We start from the raw sequence: 18,101 nt of genomic DNA, 5'->3' as shown, positions 1-18,101 counted from the left end.
GACTTTGGGGGAAACATTTTTTTTTTTTTACTTGTGAGTGCATGGTTTAAAATTTGGCAACAAATGTAATGTATTTTATGGTTCTTTGATATTGAATATAAGTTTCACAGCTTAAGTGTAAACAATTGGAATGGGTGATACTGATAAACATGCAGAAAGCAACAAATTCAAGCAAGTACATGATATTGTGGTCAAAGAGTCATTCATATGTAGATATCAGAGTAAAAAGACAGACTTTAATGAATTAACACTCATTAGCCATGGATTTGGTTAAGCTGCTCCTGTCATGAATGTAGACAAAGTTAATTTGTTTTTACTAGATAGATATATATACACACATTTTTATTTTAAATCACCTACAGTGTGACCCAACGGTCATGCGTATATTTACCAAAGTTAAATGGTACACAAAAGATATGGACATGAAAATGATCCATATGTTATTCATGTACATTATCAATTATAGAGCGGCCCCAACAATTAATTGTGACAATTAAGCCACATTAGAAAAAATAGCAAATGTAAGCACAACATGTCATTAGTTCATGTGATAAACTACCTACAGTATGTGGTTACTCTGACGCTTGACTTCATACATTAACTTAAAATGAACGTGTGTACCATTGGTTTAAAGTCATTGCAATAATGTAGTTACAGTAGTTGCTACAAACACCCTTTCTACACCGGACGAGTCTATTTACGAAATTGCTTGAGGCTGTCTAAATGACATACAGATAGACTCAAGCAATGATTCACTTGGCATATCATCCGTACCATACTTTATCAGGGTTCCCACTCTTTTCAAAGCACAATGTTCCAAGACATTATGTGCCCAACAAGTGAAATATTTAAGCAAAAACACACATCCGTTTAATTCAAGCTTTTATTATGGTGTTTCTGTCCTCCAGATAAGCAGCTTGCTACATGGCCCAGTGTGAATATTAATCCCTGTAAAGCTGTGACTTAATTGAATAAATACATAGTCTGTATGTGCTGCGCACTTCAGAGTATCTGTCGTCTCACACACATAAGAGAGTGCACGTGATGATTATGATGAGGTGTTTTCAGTGTATGAGCACCTGGCTTCTCATTCATTTTGAAGTGCACATCTCTTGCAGATTATATATTTATTTAATTAAATCACCTACACATGTACAATTATCACACTAGGACATATTGGAATTTAAATTTGATTAATTATGCATTTACATCCAAGCCATATTCCATGACTTTCTGTGTTTTACAGCTAATGCCACTTTTGTGACAAGATTCTGTGATTCTGTCCATGTTTTCAGCATGCTACATTTGGTAACTGATGTATAAACTGACTCCGTTTGTTGAATAATTCGTTTTCTCTCCCCTTTTCTCCCCAATTTGGAATACCGATTCCCAATGGAATACCGATTCCCAATGTGCTCTAAGTCCACATGGTGGCGTAGTGACTCGCTTAAATCAGGGTGGCGGAGGATGAATCTTAATTGCCGCGTCTGAGACTGTCAATCCACAGATTTTATCACGTCGCTGGTTGAGCGAGTCACCACAGAGACCTAGCGCGTGTGGAGGCCCATATTCTCCGCAGCATCCATGCACAACTCACCATGCGCCCTACCGAAAGCGAAAACCACATAATAGCGACGATGAGGAGGTTAACCCAGTGTGACTCTACCCTCCCTAGCAACCGGACCAATTGGTTGCTTTGGAAGCCTGGCTGGAGTCACTCAGCATGACCTGGATGCAAACCTGCGACTCCAGGTGTGGTAATCAGCGTCTTTACTTGCTGAGCAAGCCAGGCCCCCCCCTATTGTTGAATTATTGAAAATTAAATCACATCCCAATGTATTATGTTCAAATCAACATACTACCAAACCAGGGTGTGAATGAGGGTCCGTTGTAGCCTACAGGGTGTTAGAAAAGCTTCATCATTTGGTTGCAGGTGCCACTTGCTTCCATGGTTAGTTTTTAACGCAACGACATTCATACATTTTTAGGTGTAACCAAATCAATTTTATAAGTATCTAAATACTTTTGGGGCCACTATATGTGCTATAGGGTAGAGGGATATTTATGTTTCTCGTGTGAAGTGCAATTGAAGTAAACCATATAGAATTTTCTCAGTTCCAGTCTGAACCGGACTGTCTCAACGAGTCTGTTGCACTCTCCAACAATATTAACATTTATAAATAAATGTACAGTATATCACAATTAATACAAAAACAAGTATTAAAGATGGTTAGATGCTAGAATGATAGAAATAGTGTATATCACAATGTGTAACCGAAAACCTGAAAATGACACTTTTGTGTCTTTTCATGCAATCTACTGAGTTCTCTTGAAAATAATGGAGGAGGTAAAGGTTTTATAACTGAATGTTCTGCTTGGCACGTCATACCCAACTTGCACTTATATTACACTTATTTTTTCTTTAAAAAAGTTGAAAAACAAAATAAATATAAAAAAAAGGAGCATAAAAAAATTAAATATTACCAGCCAACACTCTATCCTCTTTCACTGAGATGTTCTGTCATTGTCCATAAGCCCATGAGGTGCTACACTGGGTTATCAAGTAGATTTGAGTTCTATAACATACACGTCGACTTCAAAAGGCTTAGTTGAGAAAAGTGGCTTGGTAAATACTTCCTTTGAAATACACAGAGAGCAGATCATCAGATGGAGAGGAAAGTGGATGTTGAGGAGATGGGATTGCTCACACGTCCACAACCATCTTCTTGTGTATATCAAGACCTCCAACAACCTGCAGAAGGAAGCAGTAAACATGAATACATGAGTAATCTGAGAGCCCTATTCATTTCCATATACAGTTTATAAAATGGAAAGTTATAAAATGGGATTTGACTTGATGAGCCAAGTTTTCATTTGTTGTAATCAGTTCAAATAATTATAGGACTGGGTATTGATACAGATTTCCCAATTCGATTAGATTACAATTCACAAGCTCTCAATTTGATTCTTATTCAATTTTATAATTTCTGTTTTTGTTTACATATGAGATAAATTCACCTCAGCTAATTTCTACAGCGGAAATTATACAGGGGAAATTTTAAGTTGGTACATTACTATTAAGGTCACATAATAGCATATATACTGTATATATACATGTACTGTATATACACTCACCTAAAGGATTATTAGGAACACCTGTTCAATTTCTCATTAATGCAATTATCTAATCAACCAATCACATGGCAGTTGCTTCAATGCATTTAGGGGTGTGGTCCTGGTCAAGACAATCTCCTGAACTCCAAACTGAATGTCAGAATGGGAAAGAAAGGTGATTTAAGCAATTTTGAGCGTGGCATGGTTGTTGGTGCCAGACGGGCGGTCTGAGTATTTCACAATCTGCTCAGTTACTGGGATTTTCACGCACAACCATTTCTAGGGTTTACAAAGAATGGTGTGAAAAGGGAAAAACATCCAGTATGCGGCAGTCCTGTGGGCGAAAATGCCTTGTTGATGCTAGAGGTCAGAGGAGAATGGGCCGACTGATTCAAGCTGATAGAAGAGCAACTTTGCCTGAAATAACCACTCGTTACAACCGAGGTATGCAGAAAAGCATTTGTGAAGCCACAACACGCACAACCTTGAGGCGGATGGGCTACAACAGCAGAAAACCCCACCGGGTACCACTCATCTCCACTACAAATAGGAAAAAGAGGCTACAATTTGCAAGAGCTCACCAAAATTGGACAATTGAAGACTGGAAAAAATGTTGCCTGGTCTGATGAGTCTCGATTTCTGTTGAGACATTCAGATGGTAGAGTCAGAATTTGGCGTAAACAGAATGAGAACATGGATCCATCATGCCTTGTTACCACTGTGCAGGCTGGTGGTGGTGGTGTAATGGTGTGCGGGATGTTTTCTTGGCACACTTTAGGCCCCTTAGTGCCAACTGGGCATCGTTTAAATGCCACGGCCTACCTGAGCATTGTTTCTGACCATGTCCATCCCTTTATGGCCACCATGTACCCATCCTCTGATGGCTACTTCCAGCAGGATAATGCACCATGTCACAAAGCTTGAATCATTTCAAATTGGTTTCTTGAACATGACAATGAGTTCACTGTACTAAAATGGCCCCCACAGTCACCAGATCTCAACCCAATAGAGCATCTTTGGGATGTGGTGGAACGGGAGCTTCGTGCCCTGGATGTGCATCCCACAAATCTCCATCAACTGCAAGATGCTATCCTATCAATATGGGCCAACTTTTCTAAAGAATGCTTTCAGTACCTTGTTGAATCAATGCCACGTAGAATTAAGGCAGTTCTGAAGGCGAAAGGGGGTCAAACACAGTATTAGTATGGTGTTCCTAATAATCCTTTAGGTGAGTGTATATGGGGTGATGCAATATAATACATACGTAGATATAGCACATAACATGAAATTTGGTTACATATGCAAGTGATTTATTCGCATTGAGGGTTACACGGAGTAAAAGATCGATCTTGGGATTTAAAGAATCAATATCTGGATCGTTCAAATGAAGACCGTGATTAATCGAAAATCGATAGTTTTAGACTGATCTCACAGTGAGATCGGAAACAGTAGGTTGACTTTTCTTTACGAAAAATCGGTCTGTGCTTACTGAGGGGGTCGCTGTCCTTCTGCAGATCACAGCGCCATTTTGTGGTCCGTTCTGCATAATGCGGCGGCTCATTTTAGCTTATTATGGCCCATTTGGCCCTTTTCTCGGCCGACCCACCGGCACGCTCGGTTCTCCCGATGGCCAGTCCATCCCTGATCGGCCCACCGAGAAAATGCCTGGTATGCCATATTACCAGTCCAGCCCTGCCTCCCATCTACCAGTAATGCTTGATTCAACTTCCCATGTCTACTAACTGCACAGATATCAACAGCACAACTGCGTTGTAGGTTCGCAGGTTGAGGTCACAAACGGGATGAAATGTGTATAATGTGTCGATTGTGTGAGTAGGATGCGTTTCATACAAGATCTGGCAACTGGACAACCTTGGAATAATATATTGATGTAATTATTCATATAACGAGGTTTGGGCCATACAAATTACAGGAGTTTCCCGGGAGAAATAACAAAAGGGAGGGGGGGGCGGGAGATGGGTGTGAAATACGGGAGACTCCGGGAAAAACGGAAGTGTTGACAGGTATGACCTAACCATCAGTAGAGTAAAAATGTAATCTCTAATTCATGCTCGTCATTGATTATGCAAACACGATTACATCCTGATTTCAATGTAGTATACAAGCCCAGGTGTCCAACCCTGCTGACACCATGAGCATCAGGTCGCTCAACAGGGGCAGGTAAACTTGCTGGTCCCGATGCAAAATGTCAGATAGAAGATAGCACTTTTCGGTGTGTTGGCATAACGTGGCTGATCCTTGGGTACTGTAACTATTGGACACAACATGCCGACTTCCCGTGTGATCATGTTGATAATTTTACCCAGCCCTAATTGTAAAATAAAAATTGCCCTGTCAAATATCCCTGCTAAAAAGTAACCAAATTAGTTTGCTTACAGCACAGAACTCCTCAAAAGATATTCTTCCATCGCCATCCTTGTCTGCATTGATGATGGTCTTATCCACGATCTGCTGCAGCTGTGTGTCCTTCAGGTTATTGCCCACCATCATCTTCAACACCTGGAACAGCTCACCGTTGGAAATGTAGCCGTCCTTGTCCATGTCATAGATCCTAAATGCAACTGGAGGGCATCCACATGACATTAGATTAGAATGAAGGGGATCCGTCAGTTATTCTGGGATGTAGGTAGATGGAACATAAAATAGATCATAGGTGAATTAGTATCATACTCACAGCGGAGCTTCTGTTCCTTATCACCCTTCACGCTGAACTGTGAGACGCCCTCTATAAACTCTGTCAAGACATCATGCATTAATGACAAGTGTCACTTTCATCTTAGCAAAAGGACATTTATTATTTGAAAGTTTAGCATTCCTCACAAAATGTTTTGCATTCCCTTGCAATATGTTTTGCGTTCACTCGCAATCCCTTGATCTATCCCTTACAAAAATGACCATGGTTTTACTACAGTAACCGTATTTTAACATATATTGATTATGATTTTTGTTGCTATAATTTTAGTTTTTCTGTATTATTACTATGGATTTACAATGAATATTGGGGTTAAAATGTGTTTAATGTAGAAGAAAATGGTTATAATTGCAAGCGAACACAAAACTATTGTTAGGGAACAAAATAAATTCCCTTTCTGTCCTCTAAGGGGCTCCGTATATGTAGAAATTGTATTAGTTGAATTGTTTAATAAAAAAAGGGACCGACCTGGCTAGCAATATCAATATAGTTATATAAACACTATCAGTCCAAAGTTTGGAAACATCTACTCACCACATTTTACATTTTATAATAATAGTGAAGTCATCTAATCCAGTGTTTCCAAATCTTTTTTCTGCCACGGCACACTTTTTACAACTAAAAAATTCTACAGCACACCACAATGCCACATTGGCTAACCATCGTCAATATTTTTCCTTTTCAAGAACTTGTCCATGTTTTCTGTCCTCTTAGTAGCGCGTTTACTTGTAATGTTTGAAATTCGGCTATGCAAAAGAAAAGAAGTCACATACAGTGCTTGCGTTAGACTTTCTCATCGTCCGTCATTTTGACGGACAGGGTCGTAAACATTCCGTCATAATCTATTATTATCCGTCATTTTAATTTTCATATTTTAATGATAGTAAGACAATTTATAGCTTTTATTTTCATTCACATTTTCATTGTTAATCATGAACTTACGTACTGGACGAGCATACAGCAGATTATGCATTTGTTTATTTATGAAGAGATGAGATGAACAACAGACACGAAGCAGATGAATGTTTTTCCCCTCAGTGACAGCAGAGGCCATTAAAACATGACATATGAACAACGCAATATTACAAAAAACAAATACGATTAAAATATGAACAAAACACGTAATAAAAATGAACTGAACAGAACTCAACTCGACATCTCAAATCTTCCTCCTGGAGTGCTCGCCTGTGCGGAAACACATCAATGGAGACTGATGCTGAAGCAATTGTCATTAGATTTTGTGTCTTTGGCTCGGATGTACTACTTCACATGCAGTTTTAATTTGGTTCTGGAGGCTGAACCCAGCGTGAAGCGCCACATTGCCCTCCACATGACAACAGTTGCAGAAAGCTTTTACGAGTTTGCCACGTAAAAAGCGGGAGATGTGCACAATAAACATTGAAAACATGTATTTGGAAGAGAGAAAAAAGCTTGCAGTTTCTTTGACAGCAGAAAGTAATAAAAGGACTCGTTTATGTTTAGGTCGAAGCATTTTGCTGAATTTAAATTTGTTCAATAACTGGAGTCTCTGATATTCGTAAAGATAAGGTAACATTTAATTAAAACATAAATTATGAGACATTCAATGCCTCTTCACAAATCTGGACAGTTTTATATATTTATTGTTGCTCAGAAATCTCAAAGATATTGTTGGTGAAGCAAAAACGTGTGTGAAAAACACTGTGCTGTGTGACGTCACTTCATAGACTTCAATATATTCTGCAGTGCTGACGCGAGTCATGTGATGACCATTTACACGTATAAATATCACTCGCTTTTACACATTAATCATTGATCTTCACAATCACAAAGTGACAATTATGCTTTCAAAACAGCGAATGTCTCCGAAAGGTGAGGAGTTTGGATCCCTGAAATATATATTTTTTTCTTTTCATGCATTTATTTATTTTATGGACTTGATCATTTTCCACGGCACACCTGACAAACTTTCACGGCATACTAAGGCACAGTGGTTGGGAAAAACTGATCTAAACTATGAAATTACTCAAATGGAAGTATGGGAATTTTGCGATGACAAAACATATTTTTAAACAAATCAAAAACTTTAAATAAAATATGTATTTCAGCTTCTTCAAAATCGCCGCCTTAAAGCCTTACAGTCTACATTACAGCTTTGCAAACTCTGTTCATTCTCTCAGACAACTTCATGAGGAGCATCCAGGAATTCTTTTAAAGAGCAATAAAGGAGTTCTCATGTATGCATGTTTGCTGCTTTTCCTTCACTATTTGTTCTAATTCATCCATTTTAAAAGAAAACTAATGTTTTGTGAAGAAATGCATACACAGGTAATCTTTATATGTGTCTACAAAACTAATTTCAAGCATTTAAGCATAAACGTTTAGTTTAGACTTTCACGATCATGTGTCAAACGTTTGGCTGCTAGTGTACATAAGGACAGAATGAAAGTGAACTTTCTTGGCCAAAGAATTAAAAGGGTTCTTTATGCAATGCATTATGGGTTTTCAAACTTTCAATGTCAAGGATCCCCAAATATACACTCACCTAAAGGATTATTAGGAATACCTGTTCAATTTCTCATTAATGCAATTATCTAATCAACCAATCACATGGCAGTTGCTTCAATGCATTTAGGGGTGTGGTCCTGGTCAAGACAATCTCCTGAACTCCAAACTGAATGTCAGAATGGGAAAGAAAGGTGATTTAAGCAATTTTGAGCGTGGCATGGTTGTTGGTGCCAGACGGGCCAGTCTGAGTATTTCACAATCTGCTCAGTTACTGGGATTTTCACGCACAACCATTTCTAGGGTTTACAAAGAATGGTGTGAAAAGGAAAAACATCCAGTATGCGGCAGTCCTGTGGGCTGAAAATGCCTTGTTGATGCTAGAGGTCAGAGGAGAATGGGCCGACTGATTCAAGCTGATAGAAGAGCAACTTTGCCTGAAATAACCACTCGTTACAACCGAGGTATGCAGCAAAGCATTTGTGAAGCCACAACACGCACAACCTTGAGGCGGATGGGCTACAACAGCAGAAGACCCCACCGGGTACCACTCATCTCCACTACAAATAGGAAAAAGAGGCTACAATTTGCAAGAGTTCACCAAAATTGGACAGTTGAAGACTGGAAAAATGTTGCCTGGTCTGATGAGTCTCGATTTCTGTTGAGACATTCAGATGGTAGAGTCAGAATTTGGCATAAACAGAATGAGAACATGGATCCATCATGCCTTGTTACCACTGTGCAGGCTGGTGGTGGTGGTGTAATGGTGTGGGGGATGTTTTCTTGGCACACTTTAGGCCCCTTAGTGCCAATTGGCATCGTTTAAATGCCACGGCCTACCTGAGCATTGTTTCTGACCATGTCCATCCCTTTATGGCCACCATGTACCCATCCTCTGATGGCTACTTCCAGCAGGATAATGCACCATGTCACAAAGCTCGAATCATTTCAAATTGGTTTCTTGAACATGACAATGAGTTCACTGTACTAAAATGGCCCCCACAGTCACCAGATCTCAACCCAATAGAGCATCTTTGGGATGTGGTGGAATGGGAGCTTCGTGCCCTGGATGTGCATCCCACAAATCTCCATCAACTGCAAGATGCTATCCTATCAATATGGGCCAACATTTCTAAAGAATGCTTTCAGCACCTTGTTGAATCAATGCCACGTAGAATTAAGGCAGTTCTGAAGGTGAAAGGGGGTCAAACACAGTATTAGTATGGTGTTCCTAATAATCCTTTAGGTGAGTGTATAACAATCTTGCGAGTGACAACAGAATAACATAATCATGATAAATATAATTTTTCCAACCAGTCTTTAGAAAGCAAAATGAAACTGTACTGTCAAATACTGTAACGGCAGCCTTTGCTTTTTTCCATTTTAACACTTTTATTTTTTGCCATTTGCCACTTGGGCTCCCCTACGGCCCCCTGGGTGTCCCTGGACTACAGTTTGGAAACCCCACTATTAAGAAATAGTTCAACCAAATGTGAAGAATCTGTCATAATTTACTAAATATCATGTTGTTCTCATGTTGACCCCATATGACTTTCTCCTGTGGAACACAAGAAAAGATGTCAGGTAGTCTGTTAGTCTCAGTCACATTCATTTTCATTGCAACTTTCTTTTTATACAATGAACATTAATGGTGACATTCTAAACATTTCCTTTTGTGTTCCAAGAAAGCAAAAAATAAATAAAAAATTTAATTAAACAACATGAGTGTGAGTAAATGGCGGAATTTCCATTTTTGGGCAAACAATCCCTTTAAATTATTACATGGCTACATGGATGAACCCCATGAAGCCTGTCAAGAATATGTTTGGAACAACAGAATATTTCACCCCAAAATCAAAAGAAAGAAATAAGAAATGATATTTGCCTTAAATCTTAAACCATTCCCCATTCTCATTACTTTAATACAAAAAAACGTGAAAATGCTGATTTATGATTCAAATTGTAAGGTGCATTGTATTACAGTAATTTTGTACTGTAATACAGTATTACAGTATATAAGTAATGAGAATCAAAGGAGAATCGGCTTTGTGGATAATGGGAATTACAAAAAAACCTCAAAAGCAAAATGTCTGGATTAATTATGGTTATTAAAATTTTGGGAAGAAAATGTGCTTGATCATGAAAATAATGTAACAAAATGCAAAAAGCTTAAATAGCCCAAAATATAATAATTAAAATATTTTGATTTTGGGCGAAACATTTTCTAGATATGTTTAAATCAGATTCACCTCATGCAGGGGCGTTGATTCCAGGAGGGATGGTGGGTAACCCCCCCCCACCACCCCCATTAATCAAAACAAGCACGTACAACCCACCGATTATTTATACCATAATCAATGGAAACATGTGCACGCTTCATACTGCAACCCCCCAATGCCATGCCAAATCTACGCCCTTGACCTCATGAACTATATAGTGACAGTAATCCATTATGATCATATGAAATATGCAAATTCAGTCTTGTAACAGTAGCATAGTTTAAGGAATTTGTGATTGTTCTTACCTTTGAAATCCACCTCGCCGTTGCCATCTGTGTCAAATATATCAATGACTCTCTGCACCAGTGGATTCTGCTGTAACTCCGGCAGGGACATGAACTCTTCCACACTGAGGGAGCCCGAGTTATCTAAGTCGAGTTTCTTAAACCTCTTTCCCAGCCGTTTAATCTCATCAGCATCAACTAGAGCAGACAGAGGGAGCAGAGGAGAAAATGAGTGAAAACAAACAAATGCACGAATCATTTACCTTCCTGTGCTAATCCAGGAGCTATAAGAGCTTCAGTCAAAACACTCAACACTGTCTTTGCAAAACACTACACATACTGTACAAACAGTGGGAAATAAACCAAACCTGATACACTTACATCCCATGGCACGATCCTTAGCTACAGCGGGCATTACATTGGTCATTTCACACAGAATCTTTCCGATTGCTCTATACCTCTTGAGCCTTACTGAGCCCAACTTTCTGTACAATACAACTGGTAAGCTTTACAATATCATACTCAGTTACTAACTGTAAGCTCATTCAAACCTGTCAGTTCATCAACCCCACACCCTGGTCACTTCTGCAAAAGCTATAGATCTTAAGACAATTGCAATTGACAGCAAGAGGCCAAAGGTGAATAGGTAAATAAATAAATAATACATTCTGCTGCACACACACACACACACACACACACACAAAACTGAAATGTAAGCATTACTTAAGTCTAACAAACATATTGCTGGATGACACATAATCTTGTGTATTGAGAAAATTTCATATTTCATATTGCGTGCCAGATCATATATTCTATAAAATTACCTATGAATGAATGCTTTTTATCTAAAAGGAAATGTGCCACATAGACTCATGTCCTATATTGTTATGGGACTGATATGGGATAATATCTAAAGATAATTAATTATCATATTTCAAATCTAATTTAATTATAATAATACATATTATATTTAATTAATCATCATTATTATTATTATTATTATTATTATTAATAATACAAATAATAATAATAGTTCAATAATAACACAAATATTATTGAAATATTTTTATAGAGATATTATAATACAGTAATAAAATAATAATATTATACAATGTAAAAATAATAAATGTTTTAATCATTAAACAAAAAAATGGAATCAAAAAACATACATGCTTATGATTTAATATTACAGTATGTGCATTATACTTTTACTGTCCCAGAAATATTTATATAATGTAATATTTTACAAATAATAATTATACTGTGAGGTAAAAAATATTATCATTTTAATAAAAACAATAATAATAAATATTTTTTAAATATTAATGTATCAATATTATAATATGTACATTTTGTTTAAAATAAAATTTTAGTTTTTTTAAAGAAAATGTTTTTTTTTTTTTTTTACATTACATATGTTAGCCAGCAGGTGGTGGCAAAATATCATTTTTGTGTGTAATATGAGCCAGTTGGTGACATGAAGTGAATCCGTTAGCCAGTGTCTACAAAAACAGCGCTCTGTGATCGCTCGTATTACCACTACATTACTAAAGTTAGGAAATAGCTTTAAACGGCTTTAAACAAACAACTTCAGCATTACGACTCATCACAGCCGAGAAACACAACAGACTGATTGATTACAGAACTCAAGGTGCTTACCTCTTACCAGAGTTTACAAATTGGATATATACTGTTTAAAATGGTGGAGGACATTGCGGTCTCTATAGTGAATGACTCTTGCACACTGGCTACCACAAAAGAGAAAGGAATACCCACACTTGGATGCTACTTTACCACTGAGAAAGCTGATCTCCAGAAAGCTGACAGCATCTCTGCTTGGGAGTGGCAACAGGTGATCACACATGCTCCCTCTCTCTCTCTCTCTCACACACACACACAAATATAGCACGATTGCAAGTGTGATATTGCTTAATTATAATATATATATATATATATATATATATATATATATATATATATATATATATATATATATATATATATATATATATTTTTTTTTTTAATATATAATAAATGTATAAAAATGCAATCTAAAAACAAACTTGCCTATAATAGTAAATAGAAGCAAAGCATAAAAGAATGCAGACAAGATACTTCAAACAGGAAACACATCTGTGTCTGTCTGAAATGTCTGAAATGTCAGTATTTCCTACAAATGCACAAATTGATTAAAAAGTAAACAGAAATTTAAAGACTATGTTATAATGTTATCTTTGCATGATCCTGAACACACAGAAAAGCCTCAGATCATCCATGCATTTGCGTTTGAGTAGGAGATCAGAAGTTTGAGAATGAAGTGTAGAATATCTTTTTACCAATAGCTGATAACTAATCAAAAGGTAGAGGTGGATGCATAGATGAATACTGTGAGCATTCAAAGTGCTGTCTGTTTTTATTGTCTGATATTGAATTGAAAAGGCTCAATGTATGTATCAATGTGGTATTGGATCAATTTTTAAAAATGCTTAACAGAAGCTCGTGGTCTCAGACGTTTGGACCCCACATCTAACAAGATACCTCTAATATTGTCACATATATCATGTTTATTTTTGCAGATAATGCATTAAAGGTAAGCCATTCTGGTAACACTTAGCAATAAGGTTGCATACTATATGTTAACATTAGTTAAACACAATAGTTAACACAACCTGGTCTCATAGAATCACATTACTACACCTACATTTTTGCTAAATTATCTTTGCACGCCTTGTACATATCATGGCAGTTTTGTGGTCAAAACTCTACAACAACAAAGACTTTTATTCACTTTACACAAATTAAAAGAAAAACTGCAGTTTATCAGTTCATAACCACTCACTTTTCACCCTGTTCCACACACAGAGCTATCTTATGACCTCAAAACACATTTACAAGTTCACGACTTGAAAGGCAACATTTTAACGTTATGTTTGCATTACATAATCAACTACATTTACAAGCTTATTTGAGCATCAACTGATGCACGCAAAGGACTGGAGTACGAGTCCTGAAGAGCATTTGAGCTGACATGCGAGCCGAAAGTGTCTTAGAAGCACCACAAAATGCTTCAGCAATTGCGTTTTTCATCTCAAATGTTCTTTTCATGACACTATCGGTTGGGTTTAGGTTAAAGGTTTAGGGTAGGGAGGTCGGTTTGTTGAACTTGCAACTGGATAGAGCATTACAATTGAACTCATCTGTTTAGTAGAAATTTGTACTCTCTTTTAGCATCACACAGTGGACATTTCACCTCAGGACTGCTGCGAAGTGTGTAATGAACAACTAATGTCAATATCATTTTCAATATCAATACAAATTCCAAAAACGTGTAGGACTTTACTGTAAAGTGTTACTGCATTTTTTATGGAATAGCACAGAAAATATTGCTACTATACTTAGCAGTGTGAATCATTTAATTAATTAGTAACACTTTACAATAAGATTCCATTCGTTAACATTAGTTAATGCATTAGGCATCATGAACAAACCATGAACAACAAACCATTTATTAATCTTAATACAAATACAATTGTTCATTGTAAGTTCATGTTAGTTTATAGTGCATAAACAAATGTTAACAATACAACTTTTGATTTTAAAAATGTATTAGTACAGCCGTGGCCAAAAGTATTGGCAGTGTCATAAATTTTGTATAATTTTTACATTATTTTTATGGTATACTGGAAAACAATGATAAGCATTTCATGAGTATTAAAGGCTTTTATTGGCAAAAACATTCAATATATGTGTGAGTCAATATTTACAGTGTTGACCCTTGTTCTTCATAACCTCTGCAATTCGCTCTGGCATGCTGGATATCAGCTTCTGGGCCAAATCCTGACTAATGGCTATCCATTCTTGCCTTATTAGTGCTCGGAGTTGATCACAATTTGTGGGCTTTTGTTTGTCCACTCGCCTTTTGAGGATAGACCACAGGTTCTCAATGGGATTAAGATCCGGGTAGTTGTCTGGCCACGGATCCAAAATTTCAATGTAATGATCTCCGTGCCACTTCATTATTACTCTTGCCTTGTGACATGGTGCTCCATCATTCTGGAAAATGCACGGATCATCACCAAATTGCTCCTGGATCATTGGGAGAAGTTGCTCTTGCAGGACGTTTTGATACCATTCTTTAGTCATGGCAGTGATTTTGGGCAGAACTGTGAGAGAGCCCACTCCCTTGGATGAAAAGCAACCCCACACATGGAGGGTCTCAGGATACTTCACTGTTGGCACGACACAGGACTCATGGTAGCATTAACCTTTTCTTCTCCAGACTATCGATTTTCCAGATGTCCCAAACAGTCGGAAGGGGGCTTCATCAGAGAACATAACTTTGCACCAGTCTTCTGCTGTCCAATCCTTGTACTTCCTGCAGAATTTCAGTCTGACCTTTATGTTTTTCTTGGAGAGAAGTGGCTTCTTTTCTGCCCTTCTTGACACCAGGCCATTGTCCAAAAGTCTTCGCCTCACTGGGCGTGTAAATGCGTGCAGTTGCACTCAGACCATCCTGCTGCCAATATTGAGCAATCTCTGCACTGGTGGTGACACAATTCCATAGCTGACTCCTCAGGAGGAGACATCCTGGTACTTGCTGGACACTCTGGGACGTCCTGAAGCCTTCTTCACTGCAGTTGAACCTCTCTCCTTGAAGTTCTAGATGATCCAGTAAATGGTTCTTTCAGGTGTAATATTCTTTGCAGCAATTTCCTTGCATGTGAGGCCATTTTGATGCAAAGCAATGATGGCTGCACGTCTTTCTTTAGAGGTAAACGTTCCCTCCTTTTATAGCAATCGGTCTGCTCTTATAATCCAATCAGAATGATAGAGTGATTTCACCAGACTAGTACTCGTTCACACTTTCCAAGTTGGTCCTAATGTGATTAGTGAAATTATGTTAGCTGGTCATTTTGTGCCAGGGCCAAAAAAGAGTGAAATATGGCTTTTTGTGATAAAGTAAATTTCTTTGGCCAATTAAGCTTTTTGTAATTATTTAAAATGCATCTGATCACTCTGCACAATAATCTAGAAATAATGTGAATCAACACCACAACAACTGAAGCAGAAAACTTTGTGAAACACAAAATTTATGTCATTACCAATACTTTTGGCCACGGCTGTTTATGTTGAAATTAACATTAAGATTAATAAATGCTTAATAAGTATTGGTCATTGTTAGTTCAACTAATGTTGTTAAGAAATGTAAACAAATAGAACCTTATTGTAAAGTGTTCCCAATTAATTTAATTTGCCACTATAATGCACAGCCTCTTATGATGCAAAAGATATGATAAAAGACACCAATGTTAATAAATATTTAAATTAGGGCTGTAAGTTTCATGCGTTAATTTAGTGTGATTAATTATCTAAGGGATCATGTACAATCAGTCCGTTGTTATCACAATATAAACTAGGACTAGGAATTGCAGACTTCCTGATTCGATATTGAAATGATTTTTCCTAGCCGATTCGTTAAGTAAATTTGCATAGTATTGTGATTTGATGTTTTGATATAAAAATGTAATAAAATCATATAACAAACTTGAGCTCACAAAGAAATGTTTATTGAAGAACAGTGTCTGAAATGACAATTGTTTCACTCTGTAATATATATAATTTGCAGGTAAAAGTTGGATGTGCAAAACTACCAATCGACCAGTCAGTGTGTTGTCTGAGCTAGGCGAATATAAGCAACCCATGCAGAAGGCTGCATTATGTCCATTTATATTAAAAAATATTTTCATAAAATGTGAATTCTGCACATCCTATACAGCTGAAAACAACGCACTTTCCAACTCAATTTTGTCGCCCCTCTGTGAACATTTCACACAGAAAAATGGAGCTCACACATGCCTACATACCCAACAACAGTTACTGCTTTGGCCACTGGGGGCAGTATTTCGAATTTTGGTAAGCATATACCAATTTTAACTAAAGAAAATTCAACCTACTGTTTCCAAATTTACTGTGAGATTAGTCTGACAGGCAACACGCCCCATCAAACCATGTCATACTCGCTTAATGCAGCATGTCTTTTGTTTGTTCTAGCAGCATCAAGTCTTCATACTTGCTCTGAAGCAGGAGCAGCGTTGCAGATCGAGTCCGCCAAAACCAATAAACATCAATATATCATAACCACATTAACATGCTAAAGCTTTCAGAAAGTTGTCATGACTGCACTGTGGTTTAAATGTGAATGTGCTGCTCAATAAACTTCTCTTTACACAAGAGCCCTAACATCATGCTATGAATGAATGAAGAGTAAGAGTTAGACCTAAAGCACTCATATTTTTAGCCATGAGGTCATACGAACCCCTCATTAGTACCCTAAGGGAAGCCCCCAGCAACAAGGGACCTCAGCATGCAGGCTCTGGGATATTTTGAGCACTTACAGACAGCTTGGGATGCTTTCAGGCTTTGCCACATGCCTGCATGAGCCACATTATTCCATATATGCTTTCAGAAGTAGGTCATTTGCATGAGCAAGTTGACATCTCTCAAAATAAAATCTGGGTCTGAACTGCCATATGAATTTGCTCTTTGGAAACACCATGTGTACTGTGTGCTCCCCTTTCTGCAGATGGTGAAGTTCGGGTATGGGAGAATTTGTGAGTCTGTGTGGACATCAAGTGCACAATACAAGAATGAAGCTCCTCGCCGTTACAAGTTTTAAGTCTGTGTCTAGTCCAAAGCTCAACAATTTGATTTTTTTTTTCTATCCTGGCACAATTTTCACTAAAGCAGAAAAAACAAACACACCAAATCTTTTAATGACGTGTCATAAACAACATGCATTTTGTATTATCCATTGATATTTCTTTGCAAGACCAATCTACAACACAAGTTATTTTTAAAAGTGAAATCTTTAAAGCTGGTTGTTTAAGGGATAGTTCACCCAAAAATGAAAGTTCTCTCATCATTTACTCACTCTCATGCCATCCCAGATGTACACTCACCTAAAGGATTATTAGGAACACCATACTAATACTGTGTTTGACCCCCTTTCGCCTTCAGAACTGCCTTAATTCTACGTGGCATTGATTCAACAAGGTGCTGAAAGCATTCTTTAGAAATGTTGGCCCATATTGATAGGATAGCATCTTGCAGTTGATGGAGATTTGTGGGATGCACATCCAGGGCACGAAGCTCCCGTTCCACCACATCCCAAAGATGCTCTATTGGGTTGAGATTTGGTGACTGTGGGGGCCATTTTAGTACAGTGAACTCATTGTCATGTTCAAGAAACCAATTTGAAATGATTTGAGCTTTGTGACATGGTGCATT

At 37.5% G+C, this 18,101-nt stretch overlaps 1 protein-coding gene across 1 annotated transcript in view; it reads right to left on the bottom strand.

The window, feature by feature from the left end:
- Positions 1 to 55: 55 nt before the first annotated feature.
- The window catches only part of LOC127617459 (calcineurin subunit B type 1), a 39,559-nt gene continuing 21,513 nt past the window's right edge, over positions 56 to 18,101 (bottom strand). Inside the window, exons 3-6 of the mRNA XM_052089431.1 lie at positions 10,836 to 11,012; positions 5,810 to 5,869; positions 5,512 to 5,696; positions 56 to 2,752 (exon numbers count right to left, since the gene is read on the bottom strand). Of these exons, the coding sequence (XP_051945391.1) occupies positions 2,705 to 2,752; positions 5,512 to 5,696; positions 5,810 to 5,869; positions 10,836 to 11,012 (470 nt within the window). The 3' untranslated portion in view covers positions 56 to 2,704. The remainder of the gene's footprint in view (positions 2,753 to 5,511; positions 5,697 to 5,809; positions 5,870 to 10,835; positions 11,013 to 18,101) is intronic.

Source organism: Xyrauchen texanus, chromosome 24 (assembly GCF_025860055.1).
Source record: "Xyrauchen texanus isolate HMW12.3.18 chromosome 24, RBS_HiC_50CHRs, whole genome shotgun sequence".
Lineage (NCBI taxonomy): Eukaryota > Metazoa > Chordata > Actinopteri > Cypriniformes > Catostomidae > Xyrauchen > Xyrauchen texanus.
This window is presented reverse-complemented; position numbering and strand designations above follow the sequence as displayed.